Source organism: Poecile atricapillus, chromosome W, assembly GCF_030490865.1.
Source record: "Poecile atricapillus isolate bPoeAtr1 chromosome W, bPoeAtr1.hap1, whole genome shotgun sequence".
Lineage (NCBI taxonomy): Eukaryota > Metazoa > Chordata > Aves > Passeriformes > Paridae > Poecile > Poecile atricapillus.
Window position 1 is genome coordinate 63,446,482 of NC_081288.1, and position 19,220 is coordinate 63,465,701.

General features: G+C 37.4%; 1 protein-coding gene across 5 annotated transcripts in view; it reads left to right on the forward strand.

The window, feature by feature from the left end:
• The window catches only part of LOC131591464 (protein kinase C and casein kinase substrate in neurons protein 2), a 53,920-nt gene that overhangs the window by 12,267 nt on the left and 22,433 nt on the right, over positions 1-19,220 (forward strand). For 4 of the 5 annotated variants that reach the window (XM_058862196.1, XM_058862198.1, XM_058862199.1 and 1 more), the window contains exon 2: positions 15,441-15,551. The exons of the other annotated variant lie outside the window; for it this stretch is intronic. In XM_058862196.1, the coding sequence (XP_058718179.1) occupies positions 15,492-15,551 (60 nt within the window). In that variant the 5' untranslated portion in view covers positions 15,441-15,491. The remainder of the gene's footprint in view (positions 1-15,440; positions 15,552-19,220) is intronic. 5 annotated transcript variants of the gene reach the window in all.

Below are 19,220 nucleotides of genomic sequence, written 5' to 3' on the forward strand. Positions count from 1 at the left end.
TATTTAAGCAGGAAGTTAGGTATTTGAAAAAATCATGTAACAATTTGTTATTTGATTTCTTCTCATTTTGTCTAGAATTCAGAACTTGATACAGAGTTACTGGTTATCTGTGTTAAGATAAGAAAGCCTTACAAAAACTTGCCTCCAAATCCTGCAATCATTGAATATGTTCTGGAATATTATTGTTGAAATGCTTAACTAGAGGACTGTAAAATATGAATTTAGAGGTTTTCAAAATTTGTGTAAGTTTTCAGGGCCTTTATCTTATAGGCAAAAGTGCTGGCTTTGTTCTTGGATATATTGGATGGATCCCTTGAGCCAAAAGTTTTACCCATAGGTAAAAGAGGCCTTTCTGTATCATTGTGTCCTGATTACTTTGTATCAGTGACATTAGGAGGAACTTTTTTCCGACCTATCTATGCTGGTGCTGTCTTCCATTGATTTTCACCTTCCCAGACACAAGAATATGGGTAGTGGTGAAGCATTTTGATTGTCAGTTGGAACCATGGAGGAGTTAGTAAAGTAATTTTAAGGATAATTTTGCTAGGACTTAGTCACAGATGTGAGCCAGCACTAAACCTGTTCAAATGGCCTACTTTATTGCTACTCTATTTTTGGGTTAAAGAAGCTATCTTTAGAAACTTCTGTATTTGCTGAACGTTGTAGGGATACAGTTCACATATTCTCATACAAGCATCCAAGGAGAACTTTGAAAAAACCTTAGACTCTTCTGATGTTGCAGAACAGTTATGCTGCAGTTCTAAATTGTTCCACTTGGTACCAGGCATCATCATTGAGAACCTCAGAGTGAAGACCACCAGAAGATTTGTGTGTCAGCTGCTATATCTTCTTTTAGAAGATGTTCTTAAAGCTGAACTGCAGGTGGATGTTAGTTTTAACAAAATGTTGGCTAGACTGGTTTGGTGTCATTAAAATTCTTCAATTTGTGTATCAATAAGAATAGACACACAAATATTTCTGAAAGAATAGCTGTCTTCCTTTGAAAGAAGTTTTAGGTGTCAGTGGTGTAAATGCAAGTCTGAAATAGTTTGGATTTAGAGCTTTTTCTCATGCCAGTGGATGTTACAATTAAAATATGTTCATATGATAAGGAACAGATAGTTATACCAGGACATACCATGGCCAGGACAAAGACTAATGGTTAAGTGTGTGTGCACCAAATGAGTGTTTTTTCAAGCTTAAATACTTGAGTATCTGCAATTTATGTCATGCAAAATGGACCATAGTGGAAAACCTATGTCATTACATGAATTAAGTATAGTGTGAACTTTTTGTGTTGTACCAGTACCATAAAATTTTTCTTCACATATTAGAATTCATAGTTAAGGATTAGTGAATGGCTTTGGCTGCAAGACTCAACTGTGTAGCCTTGTGCTTCAGCATAAGAAAAAAAAAGAAAAATGCACTAGAGTTGTGTGTGTGTGCAGAAGGTAAAGAAGAAATTGAAATGTAATTGGCCATGAGAATGAGACTCTAGCTTTTTTCTTTAAGAAGCTGAGTGATGTTTTGTGAATTGGTAGGTAATTGATTGTAGAGTCCCTACCACTGAACACTTTCAAGCTGTGACTGGACAGGGTGCTAGATAATCTCACCAAGGCTCCCTTTCCCATGAAAGCTTGGACTAGGGAGGTCAGGCTGTTGCACAGTTCTGTGATTGTTATAACTTGACAAATACTCAGCTGAAGTATTTCTTCTGGGATATGATTACTGTAGCAAAGTATGGCTATTGAACACTCTTTGAAGATATATTGGGTAGTCCAGCCTCATCTGCTCCCAGGACTTGTTTTCAGGGTCCTGTGACCCTACCATAATTTTCATCTTTTCCCAATTTAATCAGTTATTGTGTTGACTTCACAATTAAAATCTTGCATTAAAAATGCAAACATATCTAACATTTATCTTCTGTAGACCTGAAAAGCAATGGATTTTTTTCCTGATGGAAGCAAAGTCTGCTAGACTGTTCACTGTCACACTTAACTAGATCATCAATTGTTAGACTCAAATGAGCAGAATTTCCAATGCTAACATGTCACTGGCCCATGACAGGATCAATGAACATTAGCCTTTCTTGGTTTGAAATTGGCTTTTTCAGGTGGAATTATGGCTACAGGCTTTTTAAGATAGTGTGACAAATATGAAGTAGATAATAAAGTGTTTTCTCTTCCCATGAAAAATACTGAATATTCAAATTCTTCATAGCTCTTAAAAGGGGAAAAGGTAGGCAATTTGCTGGAAGGTGCCAAGAGTTGGACATTTCATTTTCAGTTTCATAAATCACAAGATAGAGAATAAATGCATGTTGTCTAATGAATCAAGATTATTAAACTTTTGAATACTCTACAAGCACATTCTTTACTAATGCTGGTTTTTAGGTGTAAAATATATCTGTTTTTTAAGTGTATTGATATGTTTTTATAATTTTGGGTGACTGATGCATCAACTAGATACTTTGCCTCAGTGAAGCAGCTCTTACCTTTCAGATATGGACAGCTGCACAAGTTTTTTCAGTATAAAATGAATTTCAAGTTAAACACAAAAGGAAAGAAGGAAACCACTATAGGAGTATATTTATGTGTAGCCTTTAGATATTGTACCACAGGTTAATAATAATAATTTCTTTAATGCCAAGAAAACTCTTACAGCTAGACTCACCATCTCTTTTGTGTTTTTAGTATTTTCTTTTTAAATGACACATCTATCTTGAACATGACTATGCCTATTCTGAGATAAGCTTAGTAGATACTCCAAAGTATGTTTTTAAAATAATTTTTACAATTGTTCTTTCATGTGCCCTTAAGCTTTAGCAGTGAGGACAAAGCAACTTTGAAACAGCTGTGGTCTGAGACATGACTTGATTGTGTGAAGTCCCTTGTGACCCTGACTCTTCAGCTGTTAAGATGCCTTTATTAGGAACAAATGTCAATGAGCTCATGGCTGGAGTTACTGGAGGAATTCTCTTCATGGGGTAGAGAAACTTCTCACTTTCTCCAGAAGGCTTAAAGTGACCAAGGAGTTACCAGGGGCACTGTTTGTTACTAGAGGTGGCATTAGCTTTGTGGGTTTAGGAGATTTGCTAGAGGTGGGCCTACTTTTTCTCATAATGTTTATATTAAGGCTTTAAGCCTTCAGAACCAAAATGAGAAATGTCTGTACTTAAGTTTCATAGGTGAAATCTCAGCTGAAATGCACTTGACTTGAATTGTGATGCTAAAGAGTGTGATTATGAAAAGCATCATATGTATTGCATGTAAAATATTATAAATAATATTTTTCTATCATCAATTTCTGTCATGTTTTCTTCATTGTCTAATACTTTTTTCTGCAGTGTTTCAAAGTCTTATATATCTATTTTATTCTACCATATGATAAAGATAGTTAAATGTGAAATTTATTGTTGAGTAAGCACATCACTTGGTTTTCTTATTTTTGGGGAAATAGAAATCTTATTTTCAGTTAAACTTGGAAGGTATTTCTGTATAATTGAAGCTCTCACCTTGCAGCTGTTTCAGCTGTTGAACCATTTAATCCTTTGATTCCTTTGCTGCTCAGCGTCTTAACTGACGAGCCATATGGAGATATAGCTTTATAATGGCAGTCATATGTAGACAGGTGACTCATTTCAGTCACCACAAACTATTGTAGAGCACTGGCTGAGATATTACTGTGAGCAGGGACACAGAACCCTGCCTGCAGGGTCATAGTGCAGTTCTGTTGTGTTCATTGTCACCCCACCCTGGTCTTGGACAGGAGTGTGGGGCTATCCCAGCTGTCAGCTCAAACACAAACCTTGGGAGACAAATGTGGGATGGAATCTAGTGAGAAATTCAGGCTGAACTCAGCAGCATGACATCACTTACTAAGTAGTAAAATCTCTTCGAGGTGGACCCTGGTAGTGCCTTTTATAAGATGGCTGAAAATCTCAACGTGTTAAACATAGCTCTAGGCTAAAACTCTGTATCTGGGTTTATGTGTTTGTGTGCATATAGACTATTATATATATGTGGTTTATGCAAAAAGTACATGTTAGAAATCCAGCTCAAGCTGTTCCTTTTGAGTGTGTGCAAATTGGATGTTGTAATTCCAGAATGATTTTATTAAATGATACTAACTTTTTTCTACTGAGATTGCTTCATGTTATTACACATCATGCAGAAATACCAATTGAATTCTATTTTCACTTAGAAGATGATGTTCCATTTGAATATAATGACTCCAGACTTCCTAGAGTCTAACATTCAGCAGTTTTATGATTATGTGTAGAATGATTTGCAGTAAACTAAATAGCTAAAGAAATTTGATCACTTTATTCTGAAGCTATTTGTGCCGGTGTTTTTCAGCTGTTATGACTATCATATGGCTATTTTGTGAGTGTAGGGATTATGGACATATGAGTTAAGTTAAATTCAAAAAGAAAAAAGGTGTGATATTGTACCTGTAGTAGCAATTGATTTTGCATCCTTATGTAACCATTTAAAATGCTGAAGTTAGCAGCATATATGAGAAAAAAGACACTTGCTTTTCTAAGACTTTGTTTCAATACCATGATCTTTTTTGGTCTTATTTGATATTAGTCTTGTGTACTTGAATTTTCAACAGCAGTTTTTCAGACTTCCCTTGAGAGAGCACTAAATTGAATTTGGTTGGGGTTATGTACTTTTCTTTTTTCTGTCTTCTGATTTTTCCCCAAATTCAGGTTACTTGCAGCTGTTTCAGTGCTTCACAGTCAGTGATGGCACAGCTTTATTAACTGCAAAAACATAATGGTGATGGTGAGTGCAAGAACTGTCAGTTCACGTGGCCTCTTGTCCCGCTTTCCTTGAACTTCCGTCCAATTTAGGTTGCAGAGTAGATGGCTGACCTACTTATACTTTGGTCAAGCATTAATTTAAAATGACATAATGCTTTTCCTGAAAAGTGGCAGCAGAGTAGGAAAGACTACTCTTTGTGACGTTATTTAATTAAATTTAAGCATTCATTTCACATTATTACATTTAGGGATTCTACAGCTGAGTGATTTGTGTGTTTGAGAGCTGTATAAGGTCACATAACATGTATCCAGATCACGGAAAATCATGGGGAAGACTGGCTGTTCTGCTGTGCTTTCTTTTCTAAACCCTTAATAAGATTAATGAAACTTTTGCAAACCAAAGAGAAACCTTCATCTTCTCTCTTACCTAACCTGAATCTCATGTGCCTCTTTTAAAGCAGCACTTTATTTTACACATTGAAAACTCTTGATTTTTCAGTTGCATTAGGGTTAAAGTAGGTGTAAGTGTACGATATGTGTTTAAAAAAAAGCCCAGACAAACCAGAACCAGCACCACCCCCCCCTCCCCTTCTGTCTTTCCTTGTCAAATTACATGTACAGGGAAAGCAGTAAAATATGATCTCTGGTCCTCATATTTATGGATACTTCCAGAGAGCTTAGGCCAGTGAGTCTAGTATATGTAAGGAGTTACTTCATTGTATTTATTAAAGAAAATAGTTACATGTTTTTAGGGAATGTTTAATTCTACTTAGTCAGCAGCCCATGTTGTCTAGCTTACTAAGCTGTAAGTAGAGGTCTTCTGACCTTTTTGCAATAATGCAGTAATGCATTTCAGGATCAGAAAACCTAATTGCCTAGAAACATGAGAAGTCCTGGCTAAAGTTTACTTCAGATTCACTGAGCTGAAAGTCTGTTTAAATAGAATTCAAGAGTTTCTTTTTTCTGTGACCATGTTAATGAAACTAAGTACTGAGTAACCTTCCCTCCAGCTTTAACACAAGCAAGCAATTTAAATTCTCTTAATAGTTCTTTAGAAGCTGCATTCAGTTTGCTTTAAAATCTGAATTAATCTTGTTTAATCTTAAATATGAAATGAAGTCATATGGTCTTTTATACTGTTACAGTATAGCACTGATTTTTAAACACTTGAACAGATCTTTTATTGTTCCTAAATGAATAATTACTTATTTGACTTACTGTAAAGAAGGATAGTTGAAGTTAAATGTGCCTGTGGTTGTTTTCTTTCTGCATTTATGAATTGTATTCTGCAGAGGTCTGTACATTTTGTTTCAGCTCCAGAAATAAAACTGATTAAATGGAGCATAATCTCATGACTATCACAGCTGAAAGTGTTGCTTTTAAGTTGTAAGGCTATCTTTCTTTTACATTGGTAGTGTTTTCCTCAAATACTGAACTACCCTTTAATGTATTTTGCGAGTTGAGGAATGTTGCATGATGATTTGACGTGCTTTTTGTCAGCAGGGCTATGGCAGTGAGGGGATAATAACTGCAGAAAGATTTGGTAATTATGGAAACTACTGTTTAGAGCCTTTTCACAGCTTTGATCTAAGACAGCCATTATAAAAGTGGTCATTTAATTTCTGCTTTAGGGTACAAGTCCTGGGGTTCAGTTCTCTTCTATCTTTGGCTATCCCTTGAGCAAAAGCTATGCTAGCAAATAATTTCTGATGTTATAGGCTACTTGTGTTGAGGATCTAGCCTAGAAAATTGCTGGTTTTGCTTACTAGAGAAAAATCCATTCAGCCCCAAGGAGTTTTGTGTGGAAATGTGGTGTCTCTCTAGTGTTTATATGAAGTATAACATGAGCACGTTGCAGTCTGTTATATTGCTGTGTCTGGGGGTCTTCTCTCACCTTCAGCAGTGTCCTTCTGAGACACTCTACAGGAAGGTCTGTTTTCTTTATGCTTTTTCTTTATCCATGGTAAGGAAATCATCACTTCCCCTTCTCCTTTTATTTATAGCTCCAAAAAGTGACAGAAAAATCCACTAGTACTTGAAGAGTGCACAGATTTTCCTGGGTTCACCCATGCAGCTTCCCCTGCCCCCCAGTCAGCCTTCCTAGTTTTTGTCAATCTCTGTATCTCTCTAAAATGATCAGAAGATAGGGAATTCTGATGTGTTGTTAATGCACAGATTTAGTTTCTAACAGTGATTTAGGCTTTGGAAACAAGTCTTTGTTAAAGACCAGGCTAAATTTAGTTCAGGTGAGGTATCTGAATTGGTTCTCTCCTGAAGTAAAGAACAGTATCTCCTCAGTGCAACCTTCAGATTCAGGAAGACTGTCCTGTTTCACCTTCATTTAAGGGTTTAGATCTACTGCTATTCAATGCACGTCAGTATTTCATTAATTAACATTACAGCCCTGTATTTCCTGAGATGGAAAAGTACAGCTTTTGACTATGAAACAACACATCTGTTTCCTAAGTGACTCATCTGCAAAGTGTGCCTACGTGTTTCACTGAGATATTTAAAAACACTCTCCTCCACTGAAGCCGGTTGTATGATTGAAAATACTTTCCTTTAAAATGGGCTACTCATGACCTTTCCTAAAGGTACAGTATAGTATTTGGTATAGTACACTGAATATTCGGCTTTGCAACTATACAGAATCATATTATGACTGAAAACCCAGTGTTGTTTTGAGTGCTGCATTGTGGGGGGAGGATAAACAAGACATTAGCTTGAGCTACAAGGTTTTCATCAGCCCACAGGAAGTGCTAAAGTACACACTGATGAGAGAATTGTGTTTGTGGAAATGGAGGTCAGGCAGTGCTGTGCAGGTATTGTGGTTATCTGTGCAGTTATGCTGCCCAGCTCAATAGCTGGAAAAATTACAAGTGAATTAAGGTATGCCTTTTTAAGTAAATAGCTTGTAAACAGAATGTGGAATGACTTTCCAAACAACTGTTACAGTTGCTTTTTCCTACCAAAATGTACTCTACCGTGACACAGCTGATACAAAAGTATTTTTGGCTGGGTGTGATATTTTGCGATGTTTGTTTGAATGTAGGGGAGCTTGTTTATCATGTTTGGACTGATGGTTCGGGGCTCATGCAGCCTGCTGTCCACAACACGTATCTATTTCTAGATTGGTTATTGTATTGCTTTTAATTTATGTCCCTTTGTGGGATTTCTGTTTTGAAGTAGAGCAGTGTTCGTGCTGGGTGGTCACATAAGTAAGTTTTGATGTCTGAGGCAGTGCTTCTTGTAATGCTCTATTTTGCTTCTTAATTAATGCCATTTTAGAACAGTTGTGTACATGTCACTGCTGTCTGCTACTGTTTGTCAGTGCAGCTGTAAATGCTGTTTCATGGTTTCTTTCCTGAAGAATCCATCAATATCACTCCTCTGCATTGTCCTTGATTTTGCACTGTTGTAAAATTCTCCTGAAACTAAATATTAAGTGTATATGCTTTAGATATTTCCCTTGACATTTTATGAAAATAAGTTTTCATTATGAGTGTATATAACAAGTCATCTAATTCCACTAGATAAAGGGTCAATTATTTATTTTTTTAATATCTGGACACTTTTAAAAGATTTCTTTCTAACTAAATGCTTACAAAGTATAATTTGCAAGTTGAAGATGTGTTCTTTTGCCCCCTTCATGCTTTTTTTGAAACAAACCTAAAAGCATATTTATCCTGATTTTATTTATTTAGGAAGGATGCCAAGATATTATGGAAAATTTCATTTTGGGAGACTTTGACAGGACATATAAATTAGTTTGTGATGTCACAGGCATTACAAAAATGGACATTTGAAAGAGGTGAACACTTGTAATTAAATTAAGGTTCTTCCTGCACTTTATCATTTTAATCACTTGATCCTAAACAGTAGAAAACTTTCAATTTGAAAAGTCAAAGAATATTTTTTAATGTTATTTTAATTGACAAATAATTGTGACTTCTTCAGCTGGTTTTCTGGCAAAACTTATTCAAAGACAAATTTTATGCACTTTTTCCTTTGCAGTGAAGAAAACATTAGTGTAGGTTTTTCCCTCATAATTCCAGATTAAAAAAAGTATAGTCTGAAAATGTTATGGTTTGTTTTAAATAGATGCAAATTTTTTAAAGCTCCCCACATCACTTCATCAACTTTGCATCTTAGCTGGTATATCTATGCCATTTAAAGCATATATTTTGCAGTGTTAATAATTTCTGTGGTCAGCGTCTTTTTAACTGCAAATAGAAACCTCTGCAAAGCCTCTGAAGACAACTAATACATTTCCTGGTCAGAACAAAAATTGCACAATTAAAATAATATACCTACATGCATTGGCTTGTCAAGCTGAGACTAAAAATTAATTTTTCTTCAAAGTCAGTGTTCTACTATTTCAGGTATCTCCTTGTTAGTTGGATTAGTTAGAGGGAGGCTGTGCTGGTAGCATGTGGGAGCTCATAGGGATGGTTAGGTTGTGAGTGTGCAAAAAACCAGCATGTGTAACAGCAACGTGTCTAACCAGCATGTCTGGCCACTGATTATGGGGAAGGAGGACAGGAGATAAGAGCTGCTAACTCCAGGGCTCTTCCAGTCTTTGGAGTGTGATAGAGAGGTAGTATTTGTACATGGATGAAACAAAATGTGCAGGCTAAGTCTTTTTGAGAGTGTTGGGTCATTGCTTTGTGTTTCAGGTACACTTCTGTGCTGTGTGTTAATCAAATTGTTTGATCGGTAATTATAAGTTTCATTTATTTAATAAAATAAATGGCTGTTCTTATTCTTTTTATCATTCATTATGAAATCTATCATCTGTAAGATTGCAATGCACAGTGTTAAGGCGCCTGAAGAGTTTAATTTTAGAGACTTTCTCCTCACTAGTTGTGTGGGATTTTTTTACATGTGTAATTATCATAGAAGTTTAATCTCTTTAGTGATTTTCTGATGTGTGCTGAAACTATGGCTTGAATGTGTGTTCATGGCTTGTATATTTAGGGCAGTGAATGAGTGCTACTTTCAGTGTTTTCACATTCAGCGTTTAACAAACATGGGCATGGGTGAATATAATCCAATACCAAGGAGATTGTTGTGGACCAAGCAGCCTTGAACACAGGCGATTTCCTTAACTGAGTAGTGCCATGAGTCTCTTGTTATTCAGGGTTATGAATGACTACTATGATCTGATAGCTTTTTGTTATTTAATGTCAATTTATGTTATTTGCTAACTGAAAAATGTCTAGGTGGCAAATTACTCAGTTATCCAAACTAGAAAGTCCAGGAAATAAGCACTGCTCTGTCTCAGAGAAGTGTGCCTGGTAGGAAATAAGCTTGCTGAGTCTATAACAGCATGCATTTCCTAGATTCCGTCCTTTAGTGCTCACGGTTCACCAAATAGGTTGCTGTAAACTTCTTTCCAAATATCGTTTGGTGCATGACTTTGCCAACTATAACATAAAGGCTGAATTCCCCAATAAACAGTGATTCAGTTTCCTTTTATGGACTTCTTTGGTGTTTGTTGCTGGAGTTGTTTTCTTAGTGGAGACTAAGGGATTATTTTAGATCCCTGTGGAGGAGGGTGCTATTCTCCCTTTTTTATAGATTGAGGAACTAGGTCCAAGCCATCAATTTGAGCCTCTACCTTTGAAAATCTAAGGCCTACCCTCTATTACTAAAATGCAGTCATGTCTACTGATTTCAATTGGAACACTTCACAGCATTGAGTAGCAGTGATTAATCATGGTTTGATGCATTTCTTCCCTGCACCCAGGGGCTGGAATTTTTTGGTGTCACTTGAATGTGTAAACCAAAGCATTCTTTTTTCCTGTATTTACTTTTCATATTTATTTATGGACTTTGCCGTGTCAGTAGCTGTGATTCTTAAAAGCTTTTGGTACATGATTTCACATACTGCTAAAGAAATTATGTCACTTTTTTCTATGTAAATAGTAAACTGATTGCAACCCTGAAAACTGGAAACTCTTATAGAGCAAGTTAAGAGAAAGTAGTATCTAAATTGCTTTATTTAACCAGAGAATATGAGATTGAGCATATTCATGGCAGGTACACTTGGTAGCCAACCACAGTAGTTCACACTTAAAGCACAGATTATATGTATTTCTGTACAAGTCTCGTTTCTTTCCTATCTTGTGTGGAACAAAACCTGAGTCTTCAGTGAATAATAAGGAAAAATATTACAGCTGAAAGTTCTTATGAGCAGCTAATTGAAGTTGAGTCATGTCTTTATACGTGATTCGTTTCTTAGTCATGAAACTTGGAATCTTGACAAGTGAGATCTATAGTAACAAATGCTGTCAATCCAAAAATAAGTTCAAAAGGTAGTGTGACCGGGTGCTTTTCTCTTCCAGATGCTGATAGACTGTCTCTGTCTCAGCTTGCATCTGTAGAGTCCTTGGAGACAATGCATGGCAACACCATTTGGTTTTCTAAATATGGATTACTTTTTTTTTCTTCTGTATCTCATCTTGAGGATAGTTAATCACTGGAATAGGTTGCACAGAGAGGTTGTGCCAGCTCCATCCCTGGTAGTTTATAAGATCCATCCGTATAAAAGCCCTGAACAACTTGGGCTGATCATGCTTAGAAGCTTGGGCTGGTCATGCTGTGATTCTAGGATGTTTCTCTGTTGTGGACCAGTTCGTCGCCTAGGGCCACGGTTTAGTGATTGCCATGCTTTAAAGCAGCTCATCACAGTACATGGGTCTGTAATTAGAAATATTTTTTTTAATGCCATCTTTTTGAGTTTAGTGAAATATATTTTCAAAATAGGCATAATCTTCCAAAAGAAATCAGAATGTTAAAATCTCACTTTAAACAATCCTACCTGCTTCACAGTAAGAGTTCATTAAAGTTATTTGTTGTTAAAAGCCTGAGGTGGTTTAACAAAAGGATTTCTTTAAATCTTTTCCCCATCTTCCTGTTGAAAAATGCCTTGGAAGAAATTTTTGGATTCTCTGCATTATTTTAGCTTAATAGTCCGCATTTGTTGCACAGAAAAACAAAACAAACAAACAAACAAACAAAAAAAACCCCAAAGTATTTCAGCATGAACAAAGCAAGGAATTTTGCAAATTGCTTTCAAAGTAATATCAAAACCAACTTATGAGAGCAGAGGCAGTGTCTTGTGTTCAGCTGGTTTTGTGTTTGGTATCTGAAGGTCTACTTGCTCATTATTAGTTAATATTTTCTAAAATCCTTGTGTGTTAAGCCCTCAGGATGTTTATAGCACTTCTTTTCACATAGTGAGGCACTAGCTGTGAGGAAGAAGTTCAAGGTCTTTAGCATAAAGCGTGGCTAGAATGTTCCCTAAGAGGAAGCTTTAAAAAAACAAAAGCCACATTTATTTATTAAGGTATGTTTCCCTGTGTCAAAGATCAATGTATCCTAATTTACAAGAATTACTTAAAAGCCGGGACCAAGAAACTGGAGCCTTGTTTGTTTGCATCATTTCTGTAGCTATTACAGTATGTACTGTTTAGGATGGAGTTACTTTCTACAGTTGGACTTTGTGGTTTATTTTTAGCCTATATAAGCTCTTGTGGCTAAAGTGTGCTTGTGACAAAAGGCAGCAGGAGCTCTCAACTGGTAAGGCTTTCTCTGGGCTGCTGTTTTTGGTAGCTACAGCACTGTGCTACTGTTTGCTTAGCAGTTGGGGGACAAGAAAAAGGTGCTAAAGAGATGGGCCTGGGAGTTGTGGAATGAGAAGAAGAAGAGTGGATGAAGCCAAACTGTTGTGGTAACATAGGAAGTGTGTGTGAGCACTGTGTTTTCATATGGAGTTATTGGTTCTGCTGCAATCCAGCTGACCAAAGAACCCCCAGCTCTGTGAGATGCACGTGATCAATTGTGGATAATCTGTGCTGAGCTCGTCTTTCTTGTTGTTTCCATCTAAATTTTCTAGATTTTACATGACAAACTGTAGTTGTTCATAGGCTTACTTTTATAGTGAAATGGAAGACCCTGCAAAACAAAAAGTGCAATGAACTTGTGAAACCTCTGCAAATTCACTTGGAGGATGGGAGGACCAAACCCTGACAAAAAATGTGCTAAAGGCCTGGCTGCTGTAATAATTCTATTTTGTGAGGGTAGCATGACTCACACCACTTAATGTTCCTATCTCAGTATACAGTTTATTTTAAGTAGGACTGTGTAAATAGTGTTTTTCTGTACCAGTTGTTGCTATGACTTCACAATATTTCCCTAAATACGCTTGCTCATACTTTCTCACAGCATAGTATTTGGCATATTAAAACCTTAATTCCATCAGTATTTCCTGAGTGCTGTTCATTTTCATGCTTCTATGGAAAAAAAGGATAACTCCATGTATTATGTAGTTGTAGTTGAGAAGGAATAAAAGGTTTTGTTTTTTTAAAAAAAAAACAGTTACCACAACCTGTTCCTTCATTTAAGAAAATGTTCCTGTGTTTGAGCTTTTTCGATCTTTTTATGTAATTTTTCAGAGTTAATTTGCAGGAATGATACAGTTTAAGCTATTTTGTTAGAGGTAAGTGGACATGGTATTATTACTTCAGAACACTTTCATTGTCTTTTTTATCTGTAATTGGAGGGGGAAAAATACTGCTGGTGTGGTTTGGGAGAGTGGGATGGATGACTGGATGGGATGGGCTGAAACTTTCCTTTAAGTTTATACTTCGGAGTTTCTTTTTCCGAGATGCTGAACTCTACAGCTGTCTGCCAGACCTCTTCCAAATGGCAGTGAACGTTTTGGTTGAAAGGTGTAGTGGAGAAAAACTGCCCTAACCCTTCCTGATGACCTTCAGAACCGCATTCCTCCCTCGTTCTGCATGGCATGTCCAGCTGTTTAATCTTAAACTATTTTTATTAATTGGTCCAGCTAGTTGCAAGCTTGTTGCACTTCGGTTTCCTCCTTATGCTGCTTATAGCTCTCTAGAAAAGGATGTGAAAAAACACACTTACAAATGTGATCTTTGCTTACCTTAACTGTAAAAATTGTAAGGGACAAATTTTTTCTGGAAAGAACACATTCCATGCAAAGATGTGCTACTAGAGAAACTGACAATTGAATAGTGTTTAAACTTTTCCCTCTTGGCTCAGTAAAAGTACAGGTGGAAAAACTGTTTTTTTGGTAATTACTCATTATGTAATTTAAAGATTGTTACACTAACATGTAAAAATAATTTCCCTTTATATGATTTTCCTTTCTAGTTTGCCATTTTGCAGAACCCTTCTTATATTTTGGCTGTCTTTTAAAAATAAAATTGTAACAATTGATGTTCCTGTTGTGGTTTTTAGTTCCATATTCAGCATTAATGTAAGCTTTTTGTGAATTGCATTACATGAATTAATTGGATGAAAAACTGATAAGAAGAAATATCTTGTCTTCCTAGCCAGAGTATTTTTGTTATGTTTGTGCTGCAACTGTCCAAAGAACTGTTTCATTTCAGTAGCTGGGTTTTGTTATGAATAAGTGCCTACCCTTATGGCAGTTATTTTCAGTGTATCCCAGAAATTCTAATTTAGTGTTAAATTTTCCTTGCCTGGGAGGCTTTCAATGCTGTTCCTCTCATCAGCGTGTCATAATCACTGGGCAGCAAGGTCAGGTTTGGAGATGTTTTCTGCCCCCTTTTGAAGGGCCCATGGTATTTTAAGGGAAGCACGATTGACAAGGCAAAAAAAAAAGAGAGGGAGCTACAACTCACAGACTGATGAAAGTATTCATCCCACAAAGGGTGGTAAAATCTGTTTACCTGTATGTATCCCTGGTAGTAGTTAGGGATAAACTTGGCAGGAGGCATCTAAACCGGAGAACCTGGTGAAATATCTGCAGAAATGGGATAGGGATTTGTGTGTGTGTTTATGTTTTGGGAGGCAGCTGTTTCCTTTCTCTCCTACCTCTTGGTCTCCAGCCCACAAACTGCATTTGTGGATGCAAGTGCCTGGATTTTTGTCTCAGTAATGTTTTTGATGTTAATCTTACCTGTTAGCTTAGGGTAACCGTAACTTTTTTCATACCCAGTGATTCATTAAGTCATCTGCTTCGATGAGGATAGATTATATTTTTCTTCTTTGCAGCTAAGGTGAAAATGTCTGAATTGTTAAAGTAATGATTTATTTTTTAATAAAACTCAGAATTCAAAACTGATGAGTTTTCAGTTTGTTTGATTTGCTAAAATAGAGCAATGACAAGAATACATTTATTTTTCTTTAACTCAACAAATTTTGGCCTTAAATATTTCCAGTGGGTTTCATTGTATAACAGATTTCCAGTGGAAAAGGAATAGAAATCAGTGCAGGTTATTGTTGTAGAAGCAAAGGTCAGCTGATTGTCTCATAGGAATGCTTTGAAAGTGGAGTAGTTAATGAGTAAGCATCTCATTGCTCAATCTTTTTTTTTTTATCACGATAGGAAATTTTATCATTAAATAAACTCAAGAGTCTAGTGAAACGTGATGTAAGTAGATGCACTGAGTGTTTTCTGGACAACCAATGTCATGATAAGAGTTACAAACTGTGTGGTAGAATTTTTCTGTTCCAAAATGCTCTGTGTGGTTACCTCTTGTTTTTATTTAATGGATATCAAAATATCTAGATATCAAAATATTGAATGAAGTTGCTTAACATATTTTCATAATTTCATAACTCCACTTCATTGATAATGCTCATAAATGTGGATTTTTTTCTGTTTCTACAGATTCTGAAGGTGTTTAAGCTCTGAATAATTCCAAGCTCTTCATACTTAGCAATGTCTGGCTCATATGATGATTCTGTTGGAGTAGAAGTTTCTAGTGATAGCTTCTGGGAGGTAATCCAAATATTTTATTCAATATTTTGATTTTATTTTTTACTCGTATTGTAGAAAATATTATTTTTGTGCAATTTATGAAATTGTGGAGAGAGCTGCAATACACCATCATTATTGTGATCTGCAGAAATAGCCTTCAGGGTAGAAATTAACCTTTTGGATTTTGACCTACTTCTGTTGAGAGCTTTAATGGGCATAAACTTGAGGATTATCCACTTGGGTAGGGTACAGGATTCAGAATTGAACCTTTGTCAATTTTTATTGTCAAGGAAGGCCACATGTAAGTAGCTTTTAAAATGATCAAAGTTAAATCTGAAGTAACTCTTCCAACCTACAGTAAGTATACATAAATTACAACAGATACTGTGTGGATGTACTGCCTGTCTGATGTTTGTATCTGGATATAAGTATAAACTTTTTTGAGGCAAGTTATTCTTGTCTCAGTGTAAAAGTATACATATGAAAGATAATATGAAGTACTTTGTAATATCAGCAATTTGTGCTGCCCCAATGTGACAGAGACTTTCAGATGCTGGGATAATTTAAGCTCTAAAGAAAGGAAGCTTCATAAAGCAGAAGTACTTTTACAAAAACAAGTCTTTTTCTTTAAGTAAAAAGAAAGGTTTGGCAGTGTCAGTACTGACACAATTGGAGGTAAGTACACTGTCCAAATTTGCTGTATTCAGTAGGACAAACTTCTACCATTTGAGAGGGAGCTCTTTTGAATTTGAACTATAGCAAACATGAAAACAGCTCAGGGGAATCTGTCTGGATTTACCAGAGACCTATGCTAGGCAGCTTGATTTTGGTGACCTGTACTTCCTTTGAAATGTAAGATTTTCTAGACCACTAAACTGTGCTGTTTGTGGTGAAAGCATATTACATTTTAATGCATATCCCCCATCATCTCCCATGTTTTTACAATATATTTTCTAAAAGACCTAATGCTAGTGAGGTTCTGGTTGAGCAGATAGCTACAGTTTTTTGAGGAGATATATTTACTACTATGTTAAATATGTCTGTCTTCTTTATAAAGAAGTTCTTTTAAAATCACTGTATTCTAAGCCTTGACCCCTCTTGTAGGGGTACTCTGTAGGATGACTACAGACAGGCTGTGGGATCATTTGATGTATAACCACAAATATTGTTCTTTGTTGTTAAAATGATACATGGAAAGCCATGGCAATCAGGTGAAATTCCAGGTGACAGGAAAGAGTAAAATACTGTACCTGTCTTTAAAAGGGGTGGGAATGATGACTCTGGGAACTACTGCTCTTGGAGGTGTCTCTCAACTGGCTATGATCCTGAGCAATCTGAGATATCACACCTGCTTTGAGCAGGAGATTGGACTACCTGATCTCCAGAGGGTCCTTCCAACCTCAGTTTTGCTGTGTGGTTTGTTTTATGCTGAGGCAACTTCCTGAGCAGGCTTCCTTGCTAGAAGTGTTTCAAAATAAAATAAAGAGGCAGTCAGGAAAAAAGAATTCTGGACAAAAAGGGGTATTTTGATGTCTGCTGGGCATTGTATACTTGGCAGCAGAACATGATTTCTGGCTGGCTGTGCTGTACCAAGCTGTTGCCTTCCATCAGATAATCATGTCTGGAAGCATAAAAGCTGAGTGAATAAGAATGATCATTTCTGTAAACTAGGATGATTATGTTTGGACAAATTTGAACTCAAAGAATTAAATCCAATAAGGGATGATCAGAAATGGCAATTAACTTAAAAGAGGACCTTCATGAAGATTTGTTTAAATGTATTTGATGCTTATTATAGGTGGCTTATTTGTGTTTGTGGTCTTGGTGACTTATTTTACATCATTTTGTAAACACTACTACTTAAGACTGTTTCCTTGGACTTGTCAGTGTATTCTTTACAAAAGGTCTGGACTGCAGTCTGTTTCATGTGCAGTGTGAGTAGACTAATGTATAATGCATGAGCATACCTTTCTTTATCCTTGGATAAAGAAATATTAGACTTCTGTATAGCAATCAGTTGGTTTCCTTATAGATTTTTCTATGCTTTCTCTTTTTTGATGTATAACCAAAAATAGTGTTCTTTGTAGTTAAAAGGATATTTGGAAAGCCATGGCAATCAGGTGAAGTTCCAGGTGGCTGGAAAGAGTGAAACATTGTACCTGTCTTTAAAAGGAGTAGGAAGACTGGGAATTACTGACATGTCCAACTCACCTCTGTGCCTGGGAGTATCATAGGACAGACTCTTAGAAACTCTGATAAGGCACAAAGAGGACAGGAATGTGATTTGAGACAACCGAGGGCAAATCTTGCGTGACAAACCTTGTGGCCTTTTCCAGTGGAATGGCTCCATCAGTGGACAAGAAAAAGGGTACAGGTGTCATATATGTAGATTGCTCTAAAGCCTTTGACATGATCCCCCACAACATCCTTCTCTTCAAACTGGAGAGATGTGGATTGCTGATGGAAAAGGAATTACTTGGGTGGTTATATCCAGAGGGAAGCAGTCAGTGGCTCAGAATCCAAATGGACATTGGTTACAAGTGGTGTCCCTCAGGGCTCCATACTGGGACCAGTGTTATTTAATATCTTCATTAATGGCATGGAGGGATTGAGGGCACCCTCAGCAGCTTTGCAGATGACACCAAGCTGAGGGTGCAGTGGCAATCCAGAGGGACCTGGACAAGCTCGAGCAGTGGCCCATGGGAGTCTCATGAGGTTTAACCAGACCAAGTGCTGGTGCTGCCCCTGTGTTGGGCACATCCCTGTGTGTGATGGATTCAGGTGGGGATGAGCAGAGGGAGCAGCCCTCGCAGAAGGACCTGGGAGTGCTGTGGGTGAGAGCAGGACATGCCCCAACTCAGAACGCCCCTGTGCTGGGCAGCACCCAGAGCCCCAGGGTGGCAGGGGAGGGGGATTCTGCCCCTCTGCCCTGCTCTGCTGAGCACCTCCTGCAGAGCTGCATCCAGCCCTGAGCCCAGCACAGGAGGGACAGGGAGCTGCTGCAGCCAGGCCAGAGCAGGGACACCAAGGCAATCAGAGGGATGGAGCAGCTCTGCTGGGAGGAAAGGCTGAGGGAACAATTGGGATTGTGCAGCCTGGGAAAGGGAAGGGTAGACCTCACAGTGGCCTTTCAGTGCCTAGAGGGAACCCATGGGAAAGATGGAGAGAGACTCTTAACAAGGGCCTGGAGTGACAGGACAAAGGGGAATGGCTTCACACTGACAGAGAGCAGGGTTAGATTGGATATGCGGAAGAAATTCTTCCCTGTGAGGGTGCTGAGGCCCTGGCACAGGTTGCCCAGAGAAGCTGTGGCTGCCACATCCCTGGAAGTGTTCCAGGCCAGGTTGTGTGGGGCTTGGAGCAACCTGGGACAGTGGAAGGTGTCCCTGCCCATGGCATGAAGGGTTGGAACAAGATGATCTTTTAAGATCCCTTCCAGCCCAAGCCATTCCATGATACTTCTGGTTTGGAGTCATCTATCCAAACTAAATTTGACTGCAGTTTAGTCTAAAACTCATCCTTTTTTATATGTTAGGAATCGGTTGTTTTGTTTCTGAAGACTGCAACTTTGACTGCTGGTCTTAATCTTTCTCAAAAGGGTTAAACATTTTTGATCAATGTATTTTGCTTGATTTGAGTAGAAAAGACGTGGTGCCTCTGGAATGCCAGCTGAGTGCTTCATGCCTCAGT